The 26,392-nt window shown below is 42.5% G+C and overlaps 1 protein-coding gene across 3 annotated transcripts in view; it reads left to right on the top strand.

Annotated features, from left to right (window-relative positions):
- The window catches only part of LOC124795500 (DNA-directed RNA polymerase III subunit RPC6), a 77,277-nt gene that overhangs the window by 14,702 nt on the left and 36,183 nt on the right, over window positions 1-26,392 (top strand). For all 3 annotated transcript variants that reach the window (XM_047259559.1, XM_047259558.1, XM_047259557.1), the window contains one exon: window positions 20,506-20,623. In XM_047259559.1, coding sequence (XP_047115515.1) covers window positions 20,506-20,623 — 118 coding nt within the window. The remainder of the gene's footprint in view (window positions 1-20,505; window positions 20,624-26,392) is intronic.

Raw genomic sequence — 26,392 nt, 5'->3', positions numbered from 1 at the left:
CGGGATTGGAATGACTCCTTACCCTCTCCCTTAAAACACACATCCTTTCGTCTTTCCCTCTCCTTCCCTCTTTCCTGACGAAGCAACCATTGGTTGTGAAAGCTAGAATTTTGTGTGTATGTATGTGTCTGTTTGTGCTTCTATCGACCTGCCAGCGCTTTCGTATGGTAAGTCACATCATTTTTGTTTTTAACTATAGTATAATTACTTCATTTGATTGACAAAAAAGACTGTATATAAATGTTCGGAACAAGACAGGAGCACAGCAAGCAACATAAGATGTTTAGGAATGAAACAAAAAAGAAGTGCAGGGAAATCAAGGCGAAATGGCTGCAAAACAAAAAAAAGAAGAAGAAGAAGAAGAAAAAAATTGAGAAGGATATAGTCATATGAAGGACTGATTCAGTATGTAGAAAAATCAAATCATTCATCATTCTTCAGCGAAAGCATTAATATAAAGGCTCCAAGTGTAATTCCACTGTTAAATGGATAACAGAAAATGGACAGGTGGAAAGAGTATATTGAAGTCCTCTGTGGGAGGGCCCAGCTGTTATATCTGTACATTGAAGAAGCAATGTCAGGGAAAAAAAATTTTCAGGAATGTGATTAAAATTCAGGGTGAAGGGATGTCCACAATAAGACTCACTGATGACATTGCTACCCATAATGAAAGTTAGGAAGAATTACAGGACTCCGGTGTATTAAATGCACAGTCTAATCTACAAGGAATATGGATTGAGAGTAAAGTAAGGAAATATAAATGTAATGAGGCTTAGCAAAAATTAAAGTAGCAATAAACTTAACAGTAAAACTTTGGACCACATAGTAGGTGAAATGAAAGAATTGTGCTGCCTTTGAAATAAAATCACAGGTAAAGGACAAAACAAGGCGGAAACAAAAGTAGACAAGTCCAAGCAAAGAGGGCATTTCTGATCAAAAAATATCTAGTAGCCTCAAATGTCAGTCTTAATTTGAGGAAGAAATGACTAAGAATATACGCGTGGAACACGCATCATATGGAATTGATACATGGAATCTAGGAAAACTGGAAAAGAAAAGAATCAAAGTGTTTGTGATGTGCTGGTATAGTCGGATGTTGAGAATTGTGTGCAGCATTAGTTAAGGAGTGAGAAGGTTCTCTGCAGGACTGACGAGAAAAGAAATGTGTGGAAATAGTCGGATGCTGAGAATTTTGTACTATTAGTTAAGGAATAAGAAGGTTCTCTCCAGAACTGATGAGAAAAGAACTGAGTGGAAAACATTGACAAGAAGGGACAGGCTAACAGGATCTGTGATAAGACATCAAAGAATAATGGAACTGTGGAGGATAAACTGTAGGGGAAGACAGAAATTGTATTGTATCCAACAATCAAATGTCTAAGTTTGGTAAAAATGCTAATCTAAAAATAGTTTGGTGCAGTAGAGAAAATAAAGTTGTCGCAAGTCACACCAAACCAGTTAGACTGATGAAAAAAGGAAAAAAGAAAACTGCCACCACACTTTGATTTTGCCAACTCACAGTTAGTGTCATCATCGAACTGAAACTATGCTTCAAACTGTGCTACTCTTCAATCTATCATCAACCCTCCAGTTGGGGGGAGGGAATACTCTTGTCATTATGCTTTCATAGTATCCCAATCTCAAACAAAACATTTATCTTCCCACCTAACCTATACTCTGGGCTACTCTACAGATCATTGTCATCACAGCTTCAGAGAAAAAGATTTTCACACTATGTTTCTACTGAACACAAAAGTATTGAATTAGTGTTTTTAAGTTACTGATGTACAACAAACTCTGTTATAATAAAGGTCATGTATCAGATGTGGGGTTAATTTTGCCACGCTTACAAGGGCATTGAACTTATTACTTTTGCCTAGTCTCACAATGTCTGTTTTCATCTGCCTGGAGGTGAAACCATGCTTCTCTAATCTGTTAAACTGTCTCAGGCATAATATGCAGACAAGCCTTGCAAGAGATATGAACCGTTGTACAGTGCCAGAGAAGTGCAAAAACTTGAATGATGACTCCAATTTTGGGTCAGGAATTTACTGTAACATTTGAAGAAAATGATACAGGCAACAAAGTTCATGAAAATTTCGTATTCTTGAAATTATTATTTTATTGTGCTCCAAAACTATCCATGTTGGCTACATAGCTTCTGAAACCAAAAGCACATCCTCAGCATAAACCTATATCAAGATAATGTAAAACGAACATGCTGCATCAAGTGTTCTCACAAAGATGGAGCTGAATTGAACTCGACTCTTGGAGTCTCCTCCTTGATGCCCCCCCCAGGGGGTCCACAACTCTTTTGTGGATACGTGCGTGGCGAGCATGGGGCCCCGAGCCATTGCAGCCTTCTTTCTCTCCCGGGCTGCATTTCCTTTCCCTTCCCCTCCTTTCCCCTCCATACCCCTTTCCCCTCGCCCTCTCCTCTCCCTCTATTGGTGTCCTTGCTTATGTTGGCCCCCGCTATCCTCCTGGTTCTGTTGGTTTTACACTCCGGCTTTGTTGCGTAATCATCTCCTCCTTTTGGCATTCCTTGGCCCCCCTCTGGGGTTTGACCTCCATTCCAAAATTTCTCTTCCGTAGTGTGAGCCATTTGGGGAAGAGCACCTTACCTAGTGTCTCCGACGTGTGCCCTCGTAGTACATTCCACCTTTTCTTTTACGTCGTTGTCTGATGCTAGGGTGCATAGCCAGCACGGTAGCCAGCCCGTGTGGTGGGGTTGCTATGTACCCTTTTGGTTGAGCCCCCTGAACACACAGGGATCACACTTCTGATACCTGAGCTGTGACCTCCTCATGCATGCCTTGGAGTGGTTGCTCGTCATCCTGGAGCATCGGAACTCCCGGCAATGGCCGCCGTGCCAGATGGCCCTTGCTGTGGCTGGGTGGCGCCCGTGAGGAGAGCCCCTGATCGGAGTGGGTGGTATCAGGGCGGACGCTATGCAGATGAAACGCATACGGGTCCAAAACTCTGGCCGCTCTAAGTTCGGCGAAGTGGACTCCCTGAGCAAGATGCGGTCGGGTTCGTTGCTGATAAAAACTGCTTCGGCTGCCCAATCTGCGGCCCTTCGTGCCTGTACCCATCTTGGCACAATTCCCGTGTCCATTACCCCTCACCAGTCTCTAAATATGGTACAAGGTGTGATTTTTCACAGAGACCTCATCCTTCAAACTGATGAGGAACTTCGGGACAATCTCGGACGGCGGGGTGTTCACTTTGTTCGGCGTGTTCAGAAGGGTCCTAAAGATAATCGTATTGATACTGGTGCCTTTATCCTGGCCTTTGAAGGGGATACCCTTCCTGAGAAAGTTAAGATTATGGTCTATCGCTGTGATGTGAAGCCGTACATCCCACCTCCTATGCGGTGTTTTAAGTGCTTGCGTTTTGGCCACATGTCTTCTCGCTGTTCCCAGGACCCTCTCTGTGGTGACTGTGGACGTCCACTCCATGAGGGGAGTCCGTGTGTTCCCCCTCCTGTATGTGTAAATTGTCATGGTAGTCATTCTCCACGTTCAGCAGATTGCCCAGTCTATAAGAAAGAAAAAAAGATACAGGAGTATAAGTCCTTTGATCGTTTAACCTACACAGAGGCCCGTAAGAAATATGCACGATTGCACCCTGTGTCCATAACATCTAGTTACGCCTTGGTTACATCTTCATCCCTTCCTCCCCCTTCCTTACCCCCATCCCGGACCCCTCTCCTTCCCCCGTCCCCTGCGGCTCCCACACCTTCTCCTCTGGGCGCTGCTCCCCCTCCCCAGCCGGAGAAGTGTCCCACTCCTTCGGCGTCTGCCGGTGAAGGGCGCCTCTCCCGGGATGCCCCTTCGCGGCACCTTCCAGGTCAAAGGTCTGCTGCAGCGCGGCGACCGCGAGAGCCGCGGTCTATCGGCCCCCAGGTCGCCTGGTCTCTTTCTGTTCCTGATCTTACTGCAGCTGGCTCCATTATGCCACACAGCCCTCCTCGATCTCAGCCTGAAAAGAAGAAGAAACACAAGTCCCGGGACAAAGAGCCTCTGGTGTCACCGGAGGTCCCTTCCCCGACTTCACAACCGGATTCTGACCTGTCGTTTATGGATGTCGCCCCCTCCTTGTCGGTGACGGGTGGGGACCCGGCGGTATGACTGGATTTAGCGTGTTCAGCCCTCATTTAAACCATCGTTCTGTGGTTCTCCAATGGAATTGTAATGGCTACTATCGTCACCTTCCGGAATTGAAATCCCTTCTTTCGTCCTACTCAGCAGCTTGTGTGGTTCTCCAGGAATCTCATTTTACTGATGCTCACTCACCGACCCTCCGTGGGTTCCGTGTTTTCTGTTGAAATCGGGTCGGACCCTTGCGGGCTTCTGGTGGCGTTTGTACGTTGGTCCGTACAGACATTGCTAGCACGTGGATTCCTCTCCAAACTACATTGGATGCGGTTGCTGTTAGGGTCCACTTAGACTCTGCAGTCGCAGTATGCAATCTTTATCTCCCTCCTGACAGGACTCTTACACCTGCTGCCTTAACCACCCTTCTTCAGCAACTTCCTCCTCCCTTCCTCCTCCTTGGGGATTTTAATGCTCATCATCGTTTGTGGGGCAGTGCCTTTCCATCTAGACGAGGTCTTCTCATAGACCAATTTATTGCAGACCACGACCTGTGCCTTCTTAATGATGGCTCCCCTACTCATTTCAGTGCTGGTCATGGTACCTTTTCTGCCATTGATCTTTCTCTTTCTTCTCCCTCTCTCCTCCCTTCATTACACTGGTCGCCACATGACGACCTTTGTGATAGTGACCATTTCCCGTTGATTATCACGCTCCCTTCCCGCTCCCCGATGGACAGGTTACCTCGTTGGTCTTTCCACCGCGCCGATTGGTCTCTATACACTGCAGAGGTCGAGTTTTCTCCCTCTTTGTCGGGTTGTATTGATGACGTCCTACGTGACGTGTCTGACGCGATTGTTCGCGCTGCTAACCTTGCTGTCCCGCGCTTATCTGGACAATTTCGTCGTCGGCAAGTCCCGTGGTGGAGTACGGCCATTGCCATTGCCATCCGTGATCGCCGTCGAGCTTTGCAACACTTTAAGAGGCACCCATCTGTAGCCAGCCTTTCTACCTTTAAGCGCCTTCGCGCTAAAGCCCGTTATTTAATCAAACAGAGCAAGCGGATATGTTGGGAACGATTCGTTTCTTCCCTTGGTTCCACTGTCCCTCTGTCATGGGTATGGGCTACACTTCGCTCTCTCCAAGGTTGCCATCGGCAGTCCACCCTCCCAGGCCTTCACCTCCCAGATGGCATTTGTACGGACCCATTAGTTCTCGCAGAACATCTTGCGACCCATTTTGCAGTGGCATCAGCGTCGGCCTCCTATCCAGCTGCTTTGCTTCATCAAAAACAGCAGGCTGAAGCTGTCACCTTATGTTTCACCACTTGTGAGTCAGAATCTTACAACGAACCTTTCACTGAATGGGAATTTCTTTCTACTCTATCTTCTTCTCATGATACGGCCCCTGGCCCAGATTCCATTCATAACCAACTGCTTCAACATCTCAGTGCTCCACAACGGCACCATCTTCTTCGGGTGTTTAACCGTATCTGGCTCCAGGGTGACTTCCCTTCTCAGTGGAGGGATAGCATTGTGGTTCCTGTCCTTAAGCCTGGTCAGAACCCCCTATCTGTTGACAGCTATCGGCCAATTAGTTTGACCAATGTTGGTTGTAAGTTACTTGAACGGCTGGTAGCCCGTCGGCTCACTTGGGTCCTCGAATCTCGGGATCTATTGTCCCCTTACCAGTGTGGCTTTCGAGAGGGACGATCTCCAATCGATCATTTACTTCGCTTGGAATCCGCAGTTCGGCAGGCTTTTTCCCAGCGCCGCCATTTGGTTGCAGTGTTTTTTGACCTTCGCAAGGCCTATGACACGGCCTGGCGCCATCACATCTTACTAACCCTTCATCAGTGGGGTCTTCGGGGCCCACTCCCGATTTTTATCCGCCAGTTCCTGATCCATCGGTCATTCAGAGTTCGAGTTGGTACTGCTTTTAGTTCTCCACGGACCCAGGAGACGGGCATCCCACAGGGTTCTGTCTTGAGTGTCCTTCTTTTCCTCATTGCTATCGATGGACTTCTGGCCTCTGTCGGTCCCTTGGTCGCCCCTGCCCTGTATGTGGATGATTTCTGCATTTGGGTTAGTTCCTCCTCGATGCCATCTGCAGAACGGCAGCTCCAGGTGGCTATACGGCGTGCCTCTGCATGGACCCTCTCACACGGGTTTCAATTCTCTCCTTTAAAATCGCGGGTGGTCCACTTCTATCGCCGTACTACGGTCCACCCTGATCCAGAGCTCTATCTCGCTGCACAAAGATTGCCTGTGGTTCCACAGTTTCGTTTCCTAGGTCTTCTTTTCGACAACAAGCTCACTTGGCTGCCCCATATCAGACTCCTGAAGGTAGGATGTTTCCGTAAACTCAATGTCCTTCGCTTCCTTGCCCACTCCTCTTGGGGTGCGGACCGTTCCCTCCTCCTCCATCTTTATCGTGCTCTAGTTCTGTCACGTTTGGACTATGGTTGTCAAGTTTATGGTTCAGCTGCTCCTTCCACGCTGCACGTGCTGGATCCAGTCCACCATCGTGGTATCCGTTTGGCCACCGGTGCCTTCCCTACTAGCCCTGTTGATAGTCTCCTGGTTGAAGCTGGGATCCCCCCCCTTTCTGTTCGGCGGTCCCAGCTTCTGGTGTCTTATGCCCTTACTATCCGTTCTTCTCCCGCTCATCCTTCCTATTCTATCCTATTCCCAGACCATGGACGTCGCCCGCCTGACTCCCGCCCTCGGACGGGTTTACCGGTTGGGCTGCGCCTTGCGTCTCTTAACCGTGATTTTCGGCTTCCTTCTTTGTCCTGTCTTCCTCGCTCCCTCCCCTCCATCCCTCCTTGGTTAGTTCCTCGGCCTCGAATTCGGATGGATCTCCGCCGCGGTCCGAAAGATTCCATCCCCCCGGTGGTGTTCCGTTTCTTTTTCCGCCAAATTTTATGGGAGTTTCGGGATGCTGTTGTTTTTTACACTGATGGCTCTAAATCTGCTGGTCATGTTGGGTATGCCTTCACGTCCTCTGTTGGAACGGAAAGTCATCTGCTGCCACCCTCATGTGGGGTGTTTACTGCGGAATTGATGGCAATTTCCCGGGCCCTTACCTTTATTAAACAATCCCAACACAACCGCGTTTTGTTATGTACGGACTCGATGAGTGGCCTTCTTGCTATTGACCGGTGTTTTTCGCGCCATCCCTTGGTCTCTGCCATGCATGACCATCTCGCTGATCTTCACCGTGCTGCTTGTTCCATTGACTTCCTATGGGTCCCGGGCCATATGGGTATCCCGGGTAATGAGCTTGCTGATCGTTTGGCTGGGGGAGCAGTTACTTACCCCCCGTTTCTGTAACCCCTCCTGCAGCGGATTTACGGCTTCACATCAAATCCCACTTTGCACAGTCATGGGCCAATTCTTGGGAGGCTACTCCACTGTCTAATAAACTTCATGCCATTAAGGTGAATCCAGGCCCATGGCGTTCTTCCTTTCGCCTCTCCCGCAAGGACTCGACCACACTGTGTCGTCTCCGCATTGGCCATACCAGGCTGACCCATGGTTTCCTTTTGCGTGATGAGCCACCCCCGCTATGTGGTTGTGGAGCCTTCCAGTCAGTGGCCCACATTTTGGTTGAATGCCCCCTTCTTTTGGCTCTGCGTTCTAAGTACAGACTCCCCCACACTTTACCTTTGATGTTGGCTGACGATTCCCGGATGGTCTCTCTGGTTCTAGGTTTCCTCCGGGAGAGTGGTTTTTATTCTCAGTTTTAAAGTTTTTAATCTCCCTCTGGAGTTGGGGCAGGGCGGTGAGTATTTGGGTGTCTCCCACTGTAGGCAGTGTTCAGAGATTCCCGATTCACCTCCCTGACCGGAATCCTCTTTTCTTTCCCTTTTACTCTGTTTTCACCCCTTCTTTTTAAGGCTTGGTTAGTTTTTCTATTCCCATACGTACTTTCTGCATTATAGCAGTTGTACCTTTTAAGTCACAGGTGGTCTTGCCTATGCTGCTTCAGCGTAGTGTTGGGTTCGTTCTCTTGCCAACTTCCCTCATTTGTTTTTACTAATGACAACGTGACTGCCCTTTTCTGTTTCCCCTTTTTCCGTTTTATTGTTCTGACTTTTCTGAGATGTCCCGTTAGCAGAATGGAGTCTATTTGAAACAAGGGACTGATGACCTTGCTGTTTGGTCCCTTTAACCTCAAACAACCAACCAACCATCCTTGATGCCTTCAGAGGTGATACATGGAAATACAACAAGGTCCACGGTTTCTGCCATGTAGGCATACTGATCAATTAGGGAAGCAACCAACAAATTTAGAGGCACTGTATCTCCAAAATGAGTCAAAAAAAGACAGCTAAAGTGCGCGTCATTTATGTTGGCGGCCGAGTTTAGGTTCGTTCTGCGCATCTGACGTCACAAAACACAGTCAGCCAATGAACAGAGAACGACGTTGCCAGATCTCGACTGCAGTGCAGAGCATGGACGAGTGTCTTCAGATTTAGAAACGTTCAGTCATAAATAAAGTAATAGAACAAAAGCAATGTCTTGATACCAGACTTTCTTTTATACTGCTTTTTCGCAATAAAGAACAGCGATAATTGTTTATTTCCTATTGTACTTCGACGAAACGTGAGTAATTCATAGTTATACCAACAGTGTTCGTCAGTATTTTGCGTGACGTGTTAGAGTCCTCATGGCATACCAAAGGCGGACAAGCCGCGATAGCGTAACGGTTAAGGTGATTGGCTTCTGTGTGAAAGGTTGAGTTCTAACCTTGTGGGGTGCTTAAAATTTTCATTATTTAAAAACAATATCGAAGTGCCGTACTTTACGAATTATATTCGTTTGAATGCAATTTTTTGAAATTTCTAGTGCTTTGTCTCTTCATTAACCCTTTCGCTGCTGCAGACATGTGCTCCCCGCATTCCGCACTGTGGACGATTTTGTCATCACTGCACTGCTTGCCTGTGCAGACACATGGTGTTCCCACTACTTTGACACGCTTATCATTCGATTTCACAAAAACTATTTGGCCCAAAAATTTGATTTTTACACGTTCTCTTGACTGATACCTTCCCCCCATAAATGACTTAATTTTGTTTCGATGTTCAACGCAGTTATTATGCAGCATTAAATGTAGTAAACCATTGCACGAAATTTTGAAGAGTTTGCAGAGGTAGAAGTCCATAGCGTATACTTTCCGTATTGTCGATTTTAGTTGCCACAATGTTGAGAATGAAATGTGGACAAGATACCTAAATTTCATATAAAATTTACTGTATAACAATATCTCATTTAATTTAAGTACCACATAGGTGTCGTATGTAATATTGAGAAATATTCCGTCTTTCGCGACTGTAATAAAAGTTTTATTTACACCGGATGCGTTTGGCTTTATTTTAAAGCACTTCAATCAATGAAAGGTATGGCACATACACAATGGTACTCATGTTCTCTTTATTGTTTTTGTTCCACAGTCGCAGTTTTACCAATGGTACTGAAATATATTCCTCTTCTGCAACTGTAATAAGCGACTTATTTAGACCAGACGCGTTTTTCTCCTTTGAAGCATCTTCAGTGGACAGTATTTTGTGTCCTCCATTGCCAAGTCACCTTTCGTAGTTTTGTGCTGCGGTAACACAATATTCAACGTTTGTGTTGGCTGATCAGTGTTTTAGCAAATAAATGATGTTTGTGTGTGCCACACACAAAAAATATATTTGACGTAGCTCAGAGCACTTCACTGATAGACGGTATATTCAAGTCCTAATGTTTTTGTAAGTCCACAGTTTTGTTTAATGTATTTTGTCTACTTCCTTTTGATTGATTGAAGTGCTTTAAAATAAAGCCAAACGTGCTCAGTGTAAATAAAACTTTTGTTACAGTCGTGAAAGACGGAATATTTCTCAATATTACATACGACACCTATGTGGTACTTAAATGAGATATTGTTATACAGTAAATTTTATATGAAATTTAGGTATCTTGCCCACATTTGATTCTCAACATTGTGGCAACTAAAATCGACCATACGGAAAGTATACTCTATGGACTTTTACCTCCGCAATCTCTTCAAAATTTCGTGCAATGGTTTACTATATTTAATGCTGCATAATAATTGCGTTGAACATCGAAACAAAATTAAGTCATTTATGGGGGGAAGGTATCAGTCAAGAAGATGTGTAAAAATCAAATTTTTGGGCCAAATAAGTTTTGTGGAATCGAATGATAAGAGTGTCAAAGCAGTCGGAACACGATGTGTCTGCACAGGCGAGCAGTGCAGTGACAAAATCGCGCACAGGGCGGGAGCACGTCTTTGTAGCAGCAAAAGCGTTAATGCGGCCGTGGTGGCTTTACTTCATGAACTGCGCGCTGCCCCCTAAACGTAAGCTTGCGAACTATGCTATACTATGGCGCTGCTTCTATTGGCGCGTGCGTCGTGTGCAACTGGCAACGCAGCAATCTCCCGCGTCTGGGCGGGCATGCGCGAGCCACCAAGATAAAAGAATTGAACTATAGCTGGCGACTTAGGCTTTGAATCGCGCTCTCTCTCTCTCTCTCTCTCTCTCTCTCTCTCTCTCTCTCTCTCTCACACACACACACACACACACACACACACACACACACACACACACACAACCCCTTATCGCCACTGTTTCACCTTGGTGGAAGATGCAAGGAAAAAATAAAGTAACCCCTCACTGTTTAGATGGCTCCCATCTTATAATGGAACACTGAAGAGTTGGCAGACAAGCACCTATGTACGTGTCTGCAAGAGAGGTTTTAAGGAATCTGATTCCACTGTGCATAGATCTTGTGCCCTAACAGAAATTCAAGAATTTAACAATGTGGTAAGGCAGTGTCAGTACTGGCTTTTGGTGTTCGTGCAAGTGTTTTATTTTCTAAACGTGTGTCGCAAATGCTGACATTCTGTGCGTTGAAGTAAGAAGCCACTTTGAATGCTTAAGAACTCCATAATTATATTGGGCTTGACTGTGTTCAAAACATACTGGTAATATATCCCAAGTGTAACTTTCAAGCCTTGCTTTTATTTGGATGTGTATATTTCCTTTTGTACACTTAATTTGCTCATTTTTCAATTTTTTATTCTTTTTTCATCAGTTAAATTCAGTATTTCATCTGTTAACCAAAGCCTTGTCTTTTTTCCCCTGGTTGTTCTTTTTCTGTCTTTAGTCTGTCAATCTTTTGAAGCTATCCATTCATCTCCTGTTGAATTGATTGTCTCTATTTTCCTTATTTGTCGTCTAATTCTTGCTTTGAAACTCTCAACGACCTCTAGTTCTGTTAGCTTTTCCGGTTACCATTTCCTTAATTTCTTATATTTCTGAAATTTCATCACTTTTAACCTGTAGTTTATAACCTTAATCTTATTTGCCACTGGAAATGCCATGCAGTTTAAAATCTGCTGTCACAGTCTTTGTCTTACCTTTATACAATATATCTGACACCTTTCCAGTCTCCAGTTCTCTTCCAGGTATGCAACCATCTGGTGTGACCCTTAAATTGTATGTTAGCAGTGATTAAATTGTTCTGTGTGCAAAATTCTACCAGGTGGCTTCCCGTTTCATTCCTTTGCTCCAGCGCATGTTCCTCTGCTACTTTTTCCTTCTGTTCCTTTTCTTACAATTAAATTTCAGTTCCCCATAACAATTAGATTTTTATCTCCCTTAACATACCGAATTACATTTTTTATAGCTTTTCAATCTCTTCATTATCTGCAGAGCTAGTAGGCATATATACTTCCACTGTTGTGATGGAACTTGGTTTTGTTTCTGTTTTGGCTATGATAAGGCAGTCACTATGCTGTTTGTATTAGTTTACCCACATTTCTATATTTTGGTTCTTCTTCTGCTTTTACAGCCTCATTGAACCACTTCAGTCAGTCATTTTCTGCTCATCATCTTCAATAAGTTTTCTTTCCGCATTGCCCAGTGCCTTCTTTCACACTATGATCTTTGTTGTTGTTCATCTGTGAATATAATTTTCATTGTACGTTGTTTGTCTATTTATGGTTTAAATCTTATTTTTATGGTTTTTAGTTTTGTTTCACAAATCATCCATAGTTAATTTTAGCTCTTTCATATCCACCCTTATTTTCTTTATCCATCCTACTCATTGTTTCATGTTCCAAAGTTTCTCCATAATTTTTCTTGTATATCTGGTTTCAGTTGTCCTCGTAACATGACCACCCCCCCCCCCCCCCCCAAAAAAAAGGCAACCTTTTTTGCCCATATAATATCTGTAATGGACTTCAGTTTTGCTGTACAGCAATTCATTTGGCTCTATCCACTAATGTCCATCTTTCTGATATGTCTTATTTATGCATGTTATAGCTGTTCTTCTTTGTATGTTTAGGAGTTTGTTGATTCTGTTTTCCTGAGTGGCTTTGAAAAGAGATGCACTTCCATACGTCACCTCTGATTGAACCACCGTCTTACGTTTGTTTGGTGTTGATTGATAGACATTTTTATTGTATGCAGACCACACTGATGTTTGAGATTCTATCATTTTATTAGTTCTCTCTTACCATACAAGTTTCTCATCTAAGTTGTATCTTGTAGGTATGTAAATTGTTCACTGTTTTTACTTTCCTGTTATGTACCGTTATGTGGTTGATTACTAGTGGACCTGCTAACATTATCTCAGTCTTTTTGAATGATATCTGGAATCCTGTTTTTTGTGCTATATTTCGTAGGATTGTTATTTGATTTCTGCCTTCGTGGATGTTAATAGCTAGTAATGCTAAGTCATCTACGAATCCCAAGCAATTTAAGTTCATTTGATGTTCCTTGGTTCCAACTCATATGTTTTTAGCATTTTGCTTGTACCATTCCCTCATTCCAGAGCACAGTTGGAGAGTAGTGGTGATAAACTGTTTTCCTGTTTTAATCCTGTCTGGATTGTAAATGGCTCTGATATATCTCCTCTGAGCTTTCCTTTAGATTTGATGATTGTTAGAGGTAATTTTATCATTTTTATTAATTTGGGATTGAGACCGAAATTCCGTAATATCTTCATCATTGAAGATCTGTGCAAACAATTGTAAGCTTTTTTGAAGTCTACAAAGCTTATGACTTGTACTGTTTGTTTTGGATTGGTAATCCATTATCAATTTCGAAGAAATTATCTGCTCTGGGCAGCTTCTCCAGGATGTAAATCCTCCTCTGTATTCTCAAAGTTTCAGTTCAAGCTGATCTTTATTGTATAGAATTCTTGACATAATTTTATATGTGATATCCAAAAAGGAAATTTCTCTGTAGTGTCTGGATTTGGTTTGTCTCCTGTTTTATGTAATGGATGGATTATAACTGTAATCCAATGTTTTGGTAGTTCTTCTTTGTTCCAAATTTTCATTGTCCATTGGTGTAATGATATTTTCAAAGTACTGCAAATGTTTGATCTTCTTTACTTGCTTTGTAATTTTTGATCTCGTTCAAAGCTTTGCAAACTTCATGGCCCACAGGTGGATTCATATTTCCTGCTGGTGTTTTAAAGGGGTGTCAGTGTTTATGTGAAGTAGTTCTGGAGGATCTTCGCAATTTAGTAATTTGTTAAATGATTCTGGCAAAATATCCGTATTTTTCTTCTTATTTTTCTTATTACTTTTATCCTTTATTGTTGTGCTGGAGGGTTATTATATCTTTGTAGTTGTGAGCTAACAATCTTTTTTGTAGTCCCCAAGTTTGTTTCCTTGCTATTTGTCTATCATGAGAAGTATATCTTTTCGGTATTTGCGTTTAATCCTCCTTGTTGTCAGGCTATCTTTCTTTGTTCTATGAGTTCCAATCTCATTCATAATTAGACTACTGAATTTTTATTTTTTTATTTTGTGTTGGTAACCATGTACTCGCCTGATAAGAAATCCTGTTCTTCCCACTGCACTTTACTAATTGTTGCTATACCTAACCTCAGTCTGTCACTTTCTTGTTTGAAATTCTCATGCTTAAATACACAACTAAGGGCGTATAAGTACGTGGTATCACGTAACATTCTGTCAGTGCGGACAGTATTTGCTTCGTGATACATTACCCGTGTTAAAATGGACCATTTACCAACTGGGTGCGGAAAAGGTCGATATCGTGTTGATGTATGGCTATTGTGATCAAAATGCCCAATGGGCATGTGCTATGTATGCTGCTCGGTATCCTGGACGACATCATCCAAGTGTCCAGACCGTTCGCCGAATAGTAACGTTATTTAAGGAAACAGGAAGTGTTCAGTCACATGTGAAACGTCAACCACAACCTGCAACAAATTATGATGCCCAAGTAGGTGTTTTAGCTGCTGTCGTGACTAATCTGCACGTCAGTAGCAGACAAATTGCGTGAGAATCTGGAATCTCAAAAACGTTGGTGTTGAGAATGCTACATCAACATCGATTGCACCCATACCAATTTCTATGCACCAGGAATTGTGTGACGACGACTTTGAATGTCATGTACAGTTCTGCCACTGGGCACAAGCGAAATTAAGGGACGATGGCAGATTTTTTGCGCATGTTCTATTTAGCAATGAAGCGCCATTCACAAACAGCAGTAACGTAAACCGACATAATATGCACTATTGGGCAATGGAAAATCCACAATGGCTACGACAATTGGAACATCAGCGACCTTGGCGGGTTAATGTATGGTGCGGCCTTATGGGAGGAAGGATAATTGGCCCCCATTTTATCGATGGCAATCTAAATGGTGCAATGTATGCTGATTTCCTACGTAATGTTCTACCGATGTTACTACATGATGTTCCACTGCATGACAGAATGGCGATGTACTTCCAACATGATGGATGTCCGGCACATAGCTCGCGTGCGGTTGAAGCTGTATTGAATAGCATATTTCATGACAGGTGGATTGGTCGTCGAAGCACCATATGGCCCACACATTCACTGGATCTGATGTCCACGGATTTCTTTCTGTGGGGAAAGTTGTAGGATATTTGCTATCGTGATCCACCGACAACGCCTGACAATATGCGTCAGCGCAAATGCATTGAGGTTGACTGACATCATTTTGAGCATTTAATGCATTAATGTGGTATTTACAGGTAATCACACTGTAACAGCATGCGTTCTCAGAAATGATAAGTTCTTAAAGGTACATGTATCATCTTGGAACAACTGAAATAAAATGTTCAAACATACCTATGTTCTGTATTTTAATTTAAAAACCTACCTGTTACCAACTGTTCGTCTAAAATTGTGAGCCATATGTTTGTGACTATTACAACGCCATCTATCACAAAGCGAAAAAAATGGTCCAGCGAAAACATTCATATTTCTTTACGTACTGCACCAATATGTAATAAAAAATGGGAGTCCCTATTTTTAAAAAATGCAGTTGATATCCATTTGACCTATGGCAGCGCTATCTAGCGGGCCAACCATAGCGCCATCCTGGTTTCCCCCTTCAAGCCAGACAAGTTTTGTTCTTTGTAGTTTTTTTGTTTGATGCTTATTTTGTGAGATATTTGGCCCTGTCACGATCAATGGATCGCCCTGTATAACAGCTGTATTTTCCTCTTGCTTTCAGCTGTCCACTGTGCCAACATTACGATGACATTGGCAGTAAAAGTTACATAATGAACTTCCCTTGAATTTTTCTTGGTTTATGTACGGTATAAAATGTGTGGGAAAAGTAATGAGACAGACAACACTATGAGTGATCTGGCAGTGCTGTGTTGTTTTGCTTTTGTAGACTGGTGTGTTCATCCCTTCCAGATGCTCATTCCAAGTTTCAGATCCATGCAGCCATCATGTGATTTTTGAGAGTGCCTTCAGTGAACTTGTGTTTTTGTTGTGTGTTAAGAAAATAAAACAGCGAAGTGTAGAGCAACGTTTCGCAATCAAGTTTTGTGCTAAACTTGAGGAATCCACGAGTTTGACATTTGGAAAGCTTAAATAGGCCTATGGGGAAAATTCTTTACCAAGAGTACAAGTTTTTCACTGGTACAGATTATTTTTGAAAGGCCAAGAATATGTTTAAGATGAACCTCACTCAGGGAGACCTTCAACTCCAAAAACTAACGAAAACGTTGAACGTGTGCATGCTCTTAGGAGATTAGACCGATGTTTAACAATAAGAGTGATGCGTGACCTGTTAAACACTTTCACCGAACATCAAATTTTGACTGAAGATTTGCACATGCGAAAGGTTTGTGCCAAAATGGTGCCAAAAAACATCACAACTGAGTGGAACGACAATCAAAAATATGAGTGCGTTGATCATCTAGAGAGGATTCCCAATGTCTATGAATGGTTGAGTCATTTGGTCATAGGTGCTGAACATGTGTTTTCACATTTGATCGAGAGACAAAGTGGCAAAGTGAGGAGTGGCTCACTGAGACATCTCAACCGAAAAAAGCTTGAATGAGCAAATCAAAGATTGAAACAAAGCTAACTTCCCTTTCTGACAGTAGGGATATTGTGCACAAAGAATTTGTTTTTCCAGGAAAAACCGTCAGTAAAATGTTTTACAAAGATGTCCTTGAATGGCTCAGGAAAAGGGTGAATCGAATGAGACTGCACATAGCAGAAAAGTGGATGCTGCAGCACAACAATGCCCCATGTCACACAGCCACTTCCCTCACAGAATTTTTGAGCTCAAAAGGCACTCCTTTTATTCCACAGCCGTCCCCACCCCCTATTCACCTGGACTGATTCCTTGTGGCCTTTTTCTTTCCCTGAAATTGAAAAATGCCATAAAAGGATGTCATTTTGGGACTCTGGAGAACTTTCAGGATAGTTTGACTGACATTTTAAAGGCTCTACCAGTTGAAGCCTTTCAGTGCTGCTACGGAGATTAGGAACAATGACTCAGCTGGTGTGTAGCTGCCAAAGGGAACTACCCTGAAGGGGGCAGTATTTTTGTTTGAAAAAAAATAAAAAACCTTGGTAGATAAAGAATCAACCTCATTACTTTTCTCACACACCTCGTATGTACACATTATGCATCAGAATACTCAGTGGAAACTCGTGTATTATCTAATGTATGTCTACGGAATTTGTCTTTCAGTTCTAGTTTTTATCATGAAAAGTGTGTTAAATGTTGCGGAGGTGGTTAAATATTGTACTAACATAAACATTCGGCTATGCTACAGGTCAGTCTGTTACCACAACAATTATTTGGCTTTCACATTAGGTGGTCTCACCAACTCACAACCAGATTATCACCTTTCAATCTAATGTAGACCTTGGCCTACACTACAGATTAGTCTGCCACCACAGCTAATATCAGTATCACAGTTTAGTCCACATTACTTCAGACAGTTCCTTAATTCTTGCAATTAAACTGACATTGATATAATTTTCACATAAGAAGACCACATGCTATGCCTATACTTTAGTTTTCACATTACATACTAAATTCTGCATTTTGTGATGACTAGATTTTTATTAAATTTTTATTAACTGATTGTCAGAAGGAAGCAAATGCTGTAGATGATGGAGCACAAGATTTCCTGTCTTGAAGTAGCAATTATTTAGAAGAAGCGGTTATTGAAGGCTATTGTAATAGTAAATGCCCAAGAGGAAACTACTGAAATTGATAATGAAACGTGTACATTATTTTTATGATCTACAAGGCGCACAATGAATTTAATTGTATATGGTTAAATGATTAGAAAGAGACTGCCTTTGTCATAAGAACATAATGTTGCCATACTCTTCTTAAAATAATAATTAGAAACACCCTTGCCTTCAGTGGCTGTTTCCCTCTTGCTGAAAGTAATAAATTTTCAGTTGCTCCACAATTGTTTCCAGCTAGTTGTTCCTGCGTTAATAGCATGCCATTTGTTGAAACTGAAGAAATGCTGAGGTATGACAGAAAATAAAGATGTGACGGATGCTATTATGGATAGATTTAATCACTTCCAGCTCTGTTGCTAGCTATTGTGCCACAATACAGGAAGCACCTTAAATGTATGGAGGGTGGAGTATTAAAGAAGAAACATAGTAAATAAAATATACCATTTATATAAGTTAATCATGTGAAATGAATTAAGGACGCTGAAAGCTGCATACACAGCTTTACAAGTTTTGAGACAACGAACACACGAGTGTGAACTATGTTACAGTGAAGGAATTCAAGAGCCAGAAATTTCAAAATGGAATGCAACTTCAAAAAATTAAAAATACAACAGAGAAACTATATGATTGTGAAACTATTGCATTCATTTGTTGCAGCTTAAGTGACAAACTATTATGTTTTCATCATTTCCTTAGGAGTGATCACATTCACATTCATCTGAACACCTTGATCGGGAAAGGAGGCATATCACACTCACTTACCTGTCATACAAATTAGCTGCATCGATAAGACATTCCTATCATATGAGACACATGCTGTCACTAATGCCTTGTATGACACAAGACATCTTTTCCACAGGAGCATTCAGTTGACTTGTCGCCTCGTAATCAAACGTTTACGTTTCCCATGCAAAAGCCACTTCCTTTTGGCTGCTAACAGAGTAGATGTGCAGAATCAACTGCCATTGACAGTCAGTGCTCTTGACCACTTGGCCAAGATGTCATTATGTCAACTGCTTCTCAGAAATCCCTCATACTCTATGCTTTCACAAGAAAAATGCTGGTCTGGTGCTGTGAGCAATGTAGCACTCACATCAGAGCATGCTCAGTTAATCACAGGCAGTCTTGTCCCTTCTCCGAGCTTATTGTAACGTGGCTGACGATCATTTCAGCACCTCACTGTTGCAAATACGCCATGACACAGATTTGAATAAAGGATTGGAGGTTTGAGTGGTGCTCACCCACTTGGCAGTTCAACACTGTAGCCACTTAACCACAACGCCATTGCTCTTTTGGCAGCTCTATATTGCATTTCTTGTTCTTGGACCATTCACTGTTTCTAGTTTGCTTTTTTTTCACAGTTCAGTATTCCTTCTTCCTATTTGCGTGCTTGATCTGTGTTCAGTTTCTGATTGGCTACACACTGTGGCCTCTTATCACTAAATCTGAGGAGGTGTTATGGGGAATGTTCCTTGTTAGAAGAAGTATTATAGTTATTTTTGTTTGAAACTGTCTAAACATATCAGTGAAATGGGAGTTATAATTAAGGCTTCAAGCAAAATATGAAAGCTTATGTATGCAGTCTAGTATAATTTTACCAGTGTGCTACAATGTGGTAGCCTAGCCTTACCACTTACATTAGTAACTGTAACTAAATTGAATATATTATATTTACATTTACAAACTGAACTGTTTAAATATATTTAAATTTTTAATTAATTATTTAACATCGTGAGGAATAAAATAAAATGAAAAAAGAAGGAAAAGATGATAACTGCAGGAATTAAACCCAAATCCATGAATTACCCATCAGTGGGCTTGATCACTGGGCTACCCTACTGATACATGAATTCTACTAAAAAATCCTGCATACTCTGCGTGTTAATCTTCAGACAGCATTTTATCTTTTCCTACAGCCCTCTCACACAAATTATTCAAGGAACTTGAAAGGGCATCTACCTGCTACTGCTTGCACAGTTTGAGCCATATTGGTGAGGCTCGTCCCATGCCCTTCTGTTGTTAGATTTACATATGAAATAAATTTACCTAACACTTTAACTCTCACTTTCTCCTTCAAACATCTACTGGAAAAATGCCTCTTTAGCAGATCAAGAACATTTCATCAACAGAAAACACTTTCATAGTAAATTTCCTCATATACTCGCTTTTTTTACTATCATCTGTAGCCTTTCGACTTACAAAGGTAGTAATTGTAACTAAATTGAATATATCAATTTTACATTTATAAGTTGAATTATCAATATATTTAGTAGTTTAACATTGTAAGGAATAAAACAAAACAAACTGAGCCAACAAATTGACAATCAGTGCTCTTGACCACTTGGCCGAGGTGCCATTATGTCAACTGCTCCTCAGAAATCCTTCATACTCTATGCTTTCCCAAGAAAAATGCCGGCCTGGTGCTGTGAGCAATGTATCACTCGTGGTGGTGGAAGGGATCGCAAAACATCAGAGCATGCACAGTTAACCACAGGCAGTCTCGTCCCTTCTCTGAGTTGATCATAACGTGGCTGACCATCGTTTCAGCCCTTGACACTGGTTTGTAGTTATTGTGAGAGAGCACTACAAAACGTGTTTTCACCCATGTATGTGTATACCAGCACACATTCCAAGAGAAATGGAATGATTTGTGACTCGCATTCAAAGAGAAATGGCGTAATTTTAGTTTGATATTTACCGTGTGCTGTAGCACATTACCACATGATAACTGTCCGCCACTCTATGGAGTAATATATCAAGTGGAGCTTCAGCAGCTCTTGTTGGATGGTTATGGTTTCCTTCCTTTTGTTACTCTGATACCCTCTTATGCTTTCAGAGTGTCAGATTATACTTTGTCTTCTCTTTTGCTAATTTGTTCTAGGATTATTGCCTTGGCACAGAAAATACCAAAGGGCATTTCTGACAAAGATATACAAAATGAAATGCCGGATTTGCAGCCGCAACAGAGAGCCACTGTAATAAACAAGTTACTTGCACAGGTTAGTTGTTTGTAATCTTTTGCTAGGTCTCTTCAAAAGCTGTATCTAGAATAATATCAGATGGGTAGTAATAAATGTTGATAGACTTTTGCATTCATAGATAAGGATGAAACACCTGTATTTAGAGGGTGCTAATTAAATGTGGAGGTCATTAAATGTATTCAAATTTATCAGTATTTAGTAGCAATAATTTTTAATCTTTGGTATAGTGCTTACAAGTAGTCAAAACATACAGAAATTCATTGTTGCTGAGGGAGGCACAGTTATGACTGGGCATGCACGTGACATCGTATGCAACACAAACTGGTATTCTTTAAACTCTCTAACACTGTAAACATTTTATAATTTTCCATACTCTTCATAATGTTTGGTAAGAACTGCACTAGGATCCAGGAGAAGAGTGTTTCTAATACCCATTTGCCCTCCAGATTTGGGGTTTCTATGGTTGCTACCTTCTACTTGTGATAATTCTGTTATAAAGTAGATGTCCAGTTTCCTTCCCAATCCTAGTTTGTGCTCAGTCGCTAATAATCTCATCATCAACAGGATGTTAAACTATAACTCTCCTTCCCTTTCCCTTTTTTTGGCCTTGATCACAAGGGTAGTACAAAGTATAAGGGGAAAAAAAAAACCATCTCAAAGTGAGTGACACACCTTACTTGTGAATGGGTGCATGCAAGTCTTATTAATCTCGTGTTTCGGTTCATATAGCTGTTCATGCAAGTTATTATTGTTATTATTATTAATCTTCAACAGTATTATTAGAGTCTTACGTATTCTGTTCCTTTGTTTGTATAATTTTTTAAAAAAGAGAAAAATCTAAAATGTCAACAAATTTGAAAGAACCCTTACTTCAAAGTTTTAAATTACATAATTTTATAGATTGTAATATTACTGTGGAATTATTACACATTTTTGTCAGTCTCATACATTTCCGATGCATAGCGAGAAAGGAAAAGAAAGTTAAGTTTATTATTGTGTTTCTCATACTGTCATCAATCACGTTACACTCCAAACTAAATTGCACAGGTTCTGAACATGCTGTCCTTTCTTGTTCTCAAATGCTACGCAATGTGTAGCAATCAGTTGCATTTAAGTTAGCTATGGCACCAGTTGTGTCTTCATTGTCATCAAAGCTGATAACATGAATGTCTATTGAAAGTACTTTAACAACCAATGGTAAAATAGTCTTCAGCCAGACTTGTGATAAACTTATAGGATGTATGGTGAAATCTCAAACCGAACGTCATTTACAAAGCAGCCTATGTGATAGGAATTACCAATAGATTTCTTCAAAGAAACGGATTCTACTTACACAGTTGCAGGAAAAGTAATAAATACTAATAGTAAATTTTACAAACAACTGTGTTTTGTATTGGTTGCTGTGACACATACCCTGGAAACTTCAGGTACTTAAATTTAAACATTTCTCACAGAAATGCCACACCTGTGTATTCCCAATGAGTCCACTCTCAGGAACAGTTACCTAAATTCTTACTATGTTGATATATTAGAAAAAATCAGTGCTGACATTGACAAATCACTCATATGTATTTCTGCTAATGAGACAACAGATGCTATAGGCAGTTTCATTTGCTAATCTAATTGTGGGCAAGCTGGACTCTGAGGCTGCATCCAAGCCCTACTTAATTTATTGTAAATCTTTAGGGAGAACAAGTAATTCAGCAGCTGGCAGATTCATTTTTATTATGTACCTAGGTACCAGGTCAGATGGCATAAAAGAAGAGGGTTCTACTGATGTACACAGGTGCAGCTCCATAAATGTTGAAAGCAGAGAAATTACTTGATGTATTTTATCCTAAGTTAGTGCATGCTACATGTACAGTTCGTCCGTTGCAATGAGGGGCAGAAAATCCCCAGAAGTAAATACACTGATATCAGCAAGGAAGAAGATTTTCTTGAAATGTTCTTATTGTTTACAATGCTACAAGCAGCAGCTGTCTGATGTACTTCTGCCTCTCTCACTTTGAAGCTGTGAAGTCGGTTATGGAGAAATTTTCTTTTGATCTTGTAATGTGTGTGAGTGTATCCTAGTCAGCATTAAACAGTTTAGTGCTCAGTTTAGTTTCACACATAGCAAGTCAGTTCAGTTGGTTTCCCGATAGTATCAGGAAACTGAAGACTTCAAGTATGCCTGTCTGAGAGGCTATGGAGATAATGGAAGATGCAGTTCGGAAGGTCAGTGTTGTACCAGGTGAAGTGGGTATGTAGTTTCCAGCAAACTGCAATCCATGCAGAATAAGAATCCAAGATACTCAAATCTGATTATTTTGTCTTGCTTATTGAATGGGGAAATTGTAGATCCCCATGAGAATATTATTCTTAGCGCATAAATATTACTGGCATTTAAGTATGCACCATTGACTTCTTGTGAAGGTTAGTCAGACAGGAGACTGCATGCCAACAGAATGTCTGGAACAATGTAATGTAATTAATTGTGCATCCCATTCCATTGTGACTTAAATGCCTCAATAGAAGACACTTGTACTTCAGTACTTTGTAGCAGAAGTGAACTGATTAAGAATTAATGTTTGATTAGCCCACCTGTAAACTTACATTATCTAGCAAAAAAAATTAAATTTTGGATTTTACAAATAACTGCTTCATTACATATTTATTTACATATTTCACCAATTTTTGTTACATCTTTTTATATGCTTAGTTCTTAATTTGATTTAATAATAATAATAATAATAATAATAATAATAATAGCCTGGATGTTATGTAATAAGTCACTGTTACTACCTGTTTGGAATGGAGTGCCACTACATTGGCTTTAGTGTACAGTCTTGTAGAAAAGGAAAAAATTTTCTTGACATCTGCAAGGAATAAATGTGACGAGATGCCAATCTTCCTGGTTTTGTGTACATTTGTGTGTGCATCCTGCTTCTGTTGTGTGAGCAGTTGGCCTGTGTCTGAGTCAGTTCTGTTGTATTTACAGAAACAGAAAACAGAGCTTGCTTGTGCAATTGCTGAAAGCTATTACAAAGCAACGTTAAGGTGCCTCTCTTATACCACACCCATAGGACACCTTCTCCCCCCCTTCCCCCCATACCACCCCCCCCCGAGGGGGGGGGGGGGGGCTCGCCACTCCTCTTTGGGGGGTTTGTCCTAGGCAACCACAGGGCCCCAAGCCTTTGTAGTATCTTTTCCCTTTCATGCTGCCTGTCTACCTGCTTGCTATGATTTTCCCCTCCATTGGGGAACAAGTCTGGGGTGTTAATGGGAATGTTCCGCATTGTCTGTTGCTAACATAAGAACAGTCTCACCACTGTCTTTCATTCCCTTTTCCTTTCTTAGTTTCCTTCTCCTCTCGTTCCTCTGCTTCGGTGTTTGAGGTTCCTCTTTTTCTTCTTCCTCCCTGTGCGCTCCTGATGGCTGGCCCAAGCATCTGACGCATAACAGGTAACTGGGCAGCACATAATTCCCAGCCCCAAGTTGACAGGTACCCCCCAGGGGGTCCACAACTCTTTTGTGGATACGTGCGTAGCGAGCACGGGACCCGGAGCTAATGTGGCCCTCCTTCCTTTCTGGGCTGCATACCCTCCCTTTCCGCATCCTTCTCGGTCCCCCATCTTCACCCCCCCCCCCCCCCCTCACCTCTAGCTCTTTCCTTCCCTTTCTCCCCTCTGGGAGTATGGTTTGTGCCTACGTCCGGAGACGGACGCTCGAAACTGTTACAAATTCCTTGCTTTCTATACTTGCCAGTCTTCGTCCTTCCTCTGTCCTTCTCTGTTCCTTCCCTCTTCTCTTTGCCCTTTTCTCCGCTTCGGCGTTTGAGACCCCTCTTCTTTCCTTTCCCTTTCTCTTTTTTCCTCCCTGTGCATGTCTGAAGGCCGACCCACACACTTCCATGCGTAGCCGGTGACGGGGTAACGCGTAATTCCCCGCCCCGGGTAGACAGGTAGGACATGTACGTACCCCCTGGTAACGGCCAGGCCCAGGGAGGGGTGATTACCCGAGCTGATACCTTCCGAAAGTGCCGATTGGTCCCTCCGTCCGTTTGTCGGGAGGTGTGACCTGAGGTGTGAACAATCACCTAAGGCGGGAGTGCCCTCAGAGAGGGCCCGCACAAGGGAGGAGCGCGCCATCGGAGACGCCGGTAATCATGGGGGATTCTTCCGCAATAGTTTCCTCACCTTCCACTATGTCTGCTCACAAGCGTAAGTTCAGTGAGTCTCAGCCACAGACAGTCCTTCCATCGTTGCCACAGTTCCTTGTTGTTTCTCGATCTGACGACGGTCACGACTTCTCCACGGTCAACCCTTTAATTATTCAGAAAGGTGTCGACGCACTTGCAGGTCCTGTAAAGTCTTGTTCCAGATTACGAAATGGCACCTTGTTGTTAGAAACAGTCAGTGCCATTCAGGCACAAAAATTGCTGCGTACTTCACTGGTACACACCTTCCCTGTCCGGGTGGAAGCGCACTGCACTTTAAATTCATCACGTGGGGTCATTTATACATGCTCCCTCGACAGATTGTCTGACGAGGAAATTCAACACTACCTGTCTGACCAGGGCGTAACGGCAGTTCATAGTCATGAAAAGGGTTGACACGAACATCATTCCAACCCGCACTGTCTTCTTGACATTTGACAAAGTTCAACTCCCATCGAAAATCAAAGCAGGCTATGAGATAATTTCCGTTCGCCCTTATGTCCCAAACCCTACACGTTGCTATCGGTGTCAGTGGTTCAATCACACCAGCCAGTCCTGTTCCAATCCGGCCAAATATGTTACGTGTGGCAAGGATGCCCATGAGGGTGCTTGTCCACCTCCATCCCCTCGTTACGTCAACTCTATGGGTGACCACGCTGCTTCCTCTCGAGATTGCCCCATTTTTAAAGACAAAAAGCTCATTCAGGAAATCAGAGTGAAGGAAAAGGTGTCGACCTTTGCTGCTCGAAAATTATTCACCAGTCGACAGCCCACCGTGCCTCAGACAGGAAAATACAGCACTGCCCTTGCTTCTCCTCGGCCAACAAAGGAGGCGGCCACGCAGACTTGCGACCTCACCTTTAGTGCCACGGTCGTCAGATCGGCCAGCGCAAAGATCGCCCGTTCAACCTCACCACTTTCGCCTGCCCACTCTCTGGCTCACCCTTCGTCGGGTTCTGCTAAATCTCGAGCCCAAAAGTCAGACACCAAGACTTCGAAAAAAGAGCATACTCGTGAAGAGTTTTTACGTACCGCAACTTCCCAACCATCGGTTACTCCTTCATCTAAACATCATACTTCCAAGAAGGCTACAAAGAAACCTAGTTCCTCTCCTTCTCCACCAAGGCGTGTCCCATCTACAGCACCACCTGGCGGAAATCGCCCTCGGCCGTCTTCTGTGTCGCCGAGGCGCACTGCTGGCAGCCGATCAACCAGCCGATCGCTGGTGGCAGGAGCTGCTCCTGACCAACCTATGGATCAAGATCTTCTGCCTTTGGCTGAATGCCATTCCATGCTGTCGGTCGCAAGCTCTGAGCAGTCGTTGAGTTGACAGCGACCTTGGTCACATTCCTCCATTTTCTGTTCACCCTATGTCCATTATCCACTGGAATATCCGCGTATTCGAGCCAATCAGGATGAATTGTCGATCCTCTTACGAACCTACTCGCCGGTCATCTTCTGTCTTCAGGAAACAAAGCTGCGTCCCCATGACCGCTTTGTTCTCCCTCATTTTCGGTCCGTCCTATATGATCTCCCCTCTGTTGAAGGCACTCCAGCACATGGAGGACTCATGATTCTTCTCCATGAAA

The sequence above is a fragment of the Schistocerca piceifrons genome, chromosome 4, assembly GCF_021461385.2.
Source record: "Schistocerca piceifrons isolate TAMUIC-IGC-003096 chromosome 4, iqSchPice1.1, whole genome shotgun sequence".
In the NCBI taxonomy this organism is placed as follows: Eukaryota; Metazoa; Arthropoda; class Insecta; order Orthoptera; family Acrididae; genus Schistocerca; species Schistocerca piceifrons.
This window is presented reverse-complemented; position numbering and strand designations above follow the sequence as displayed.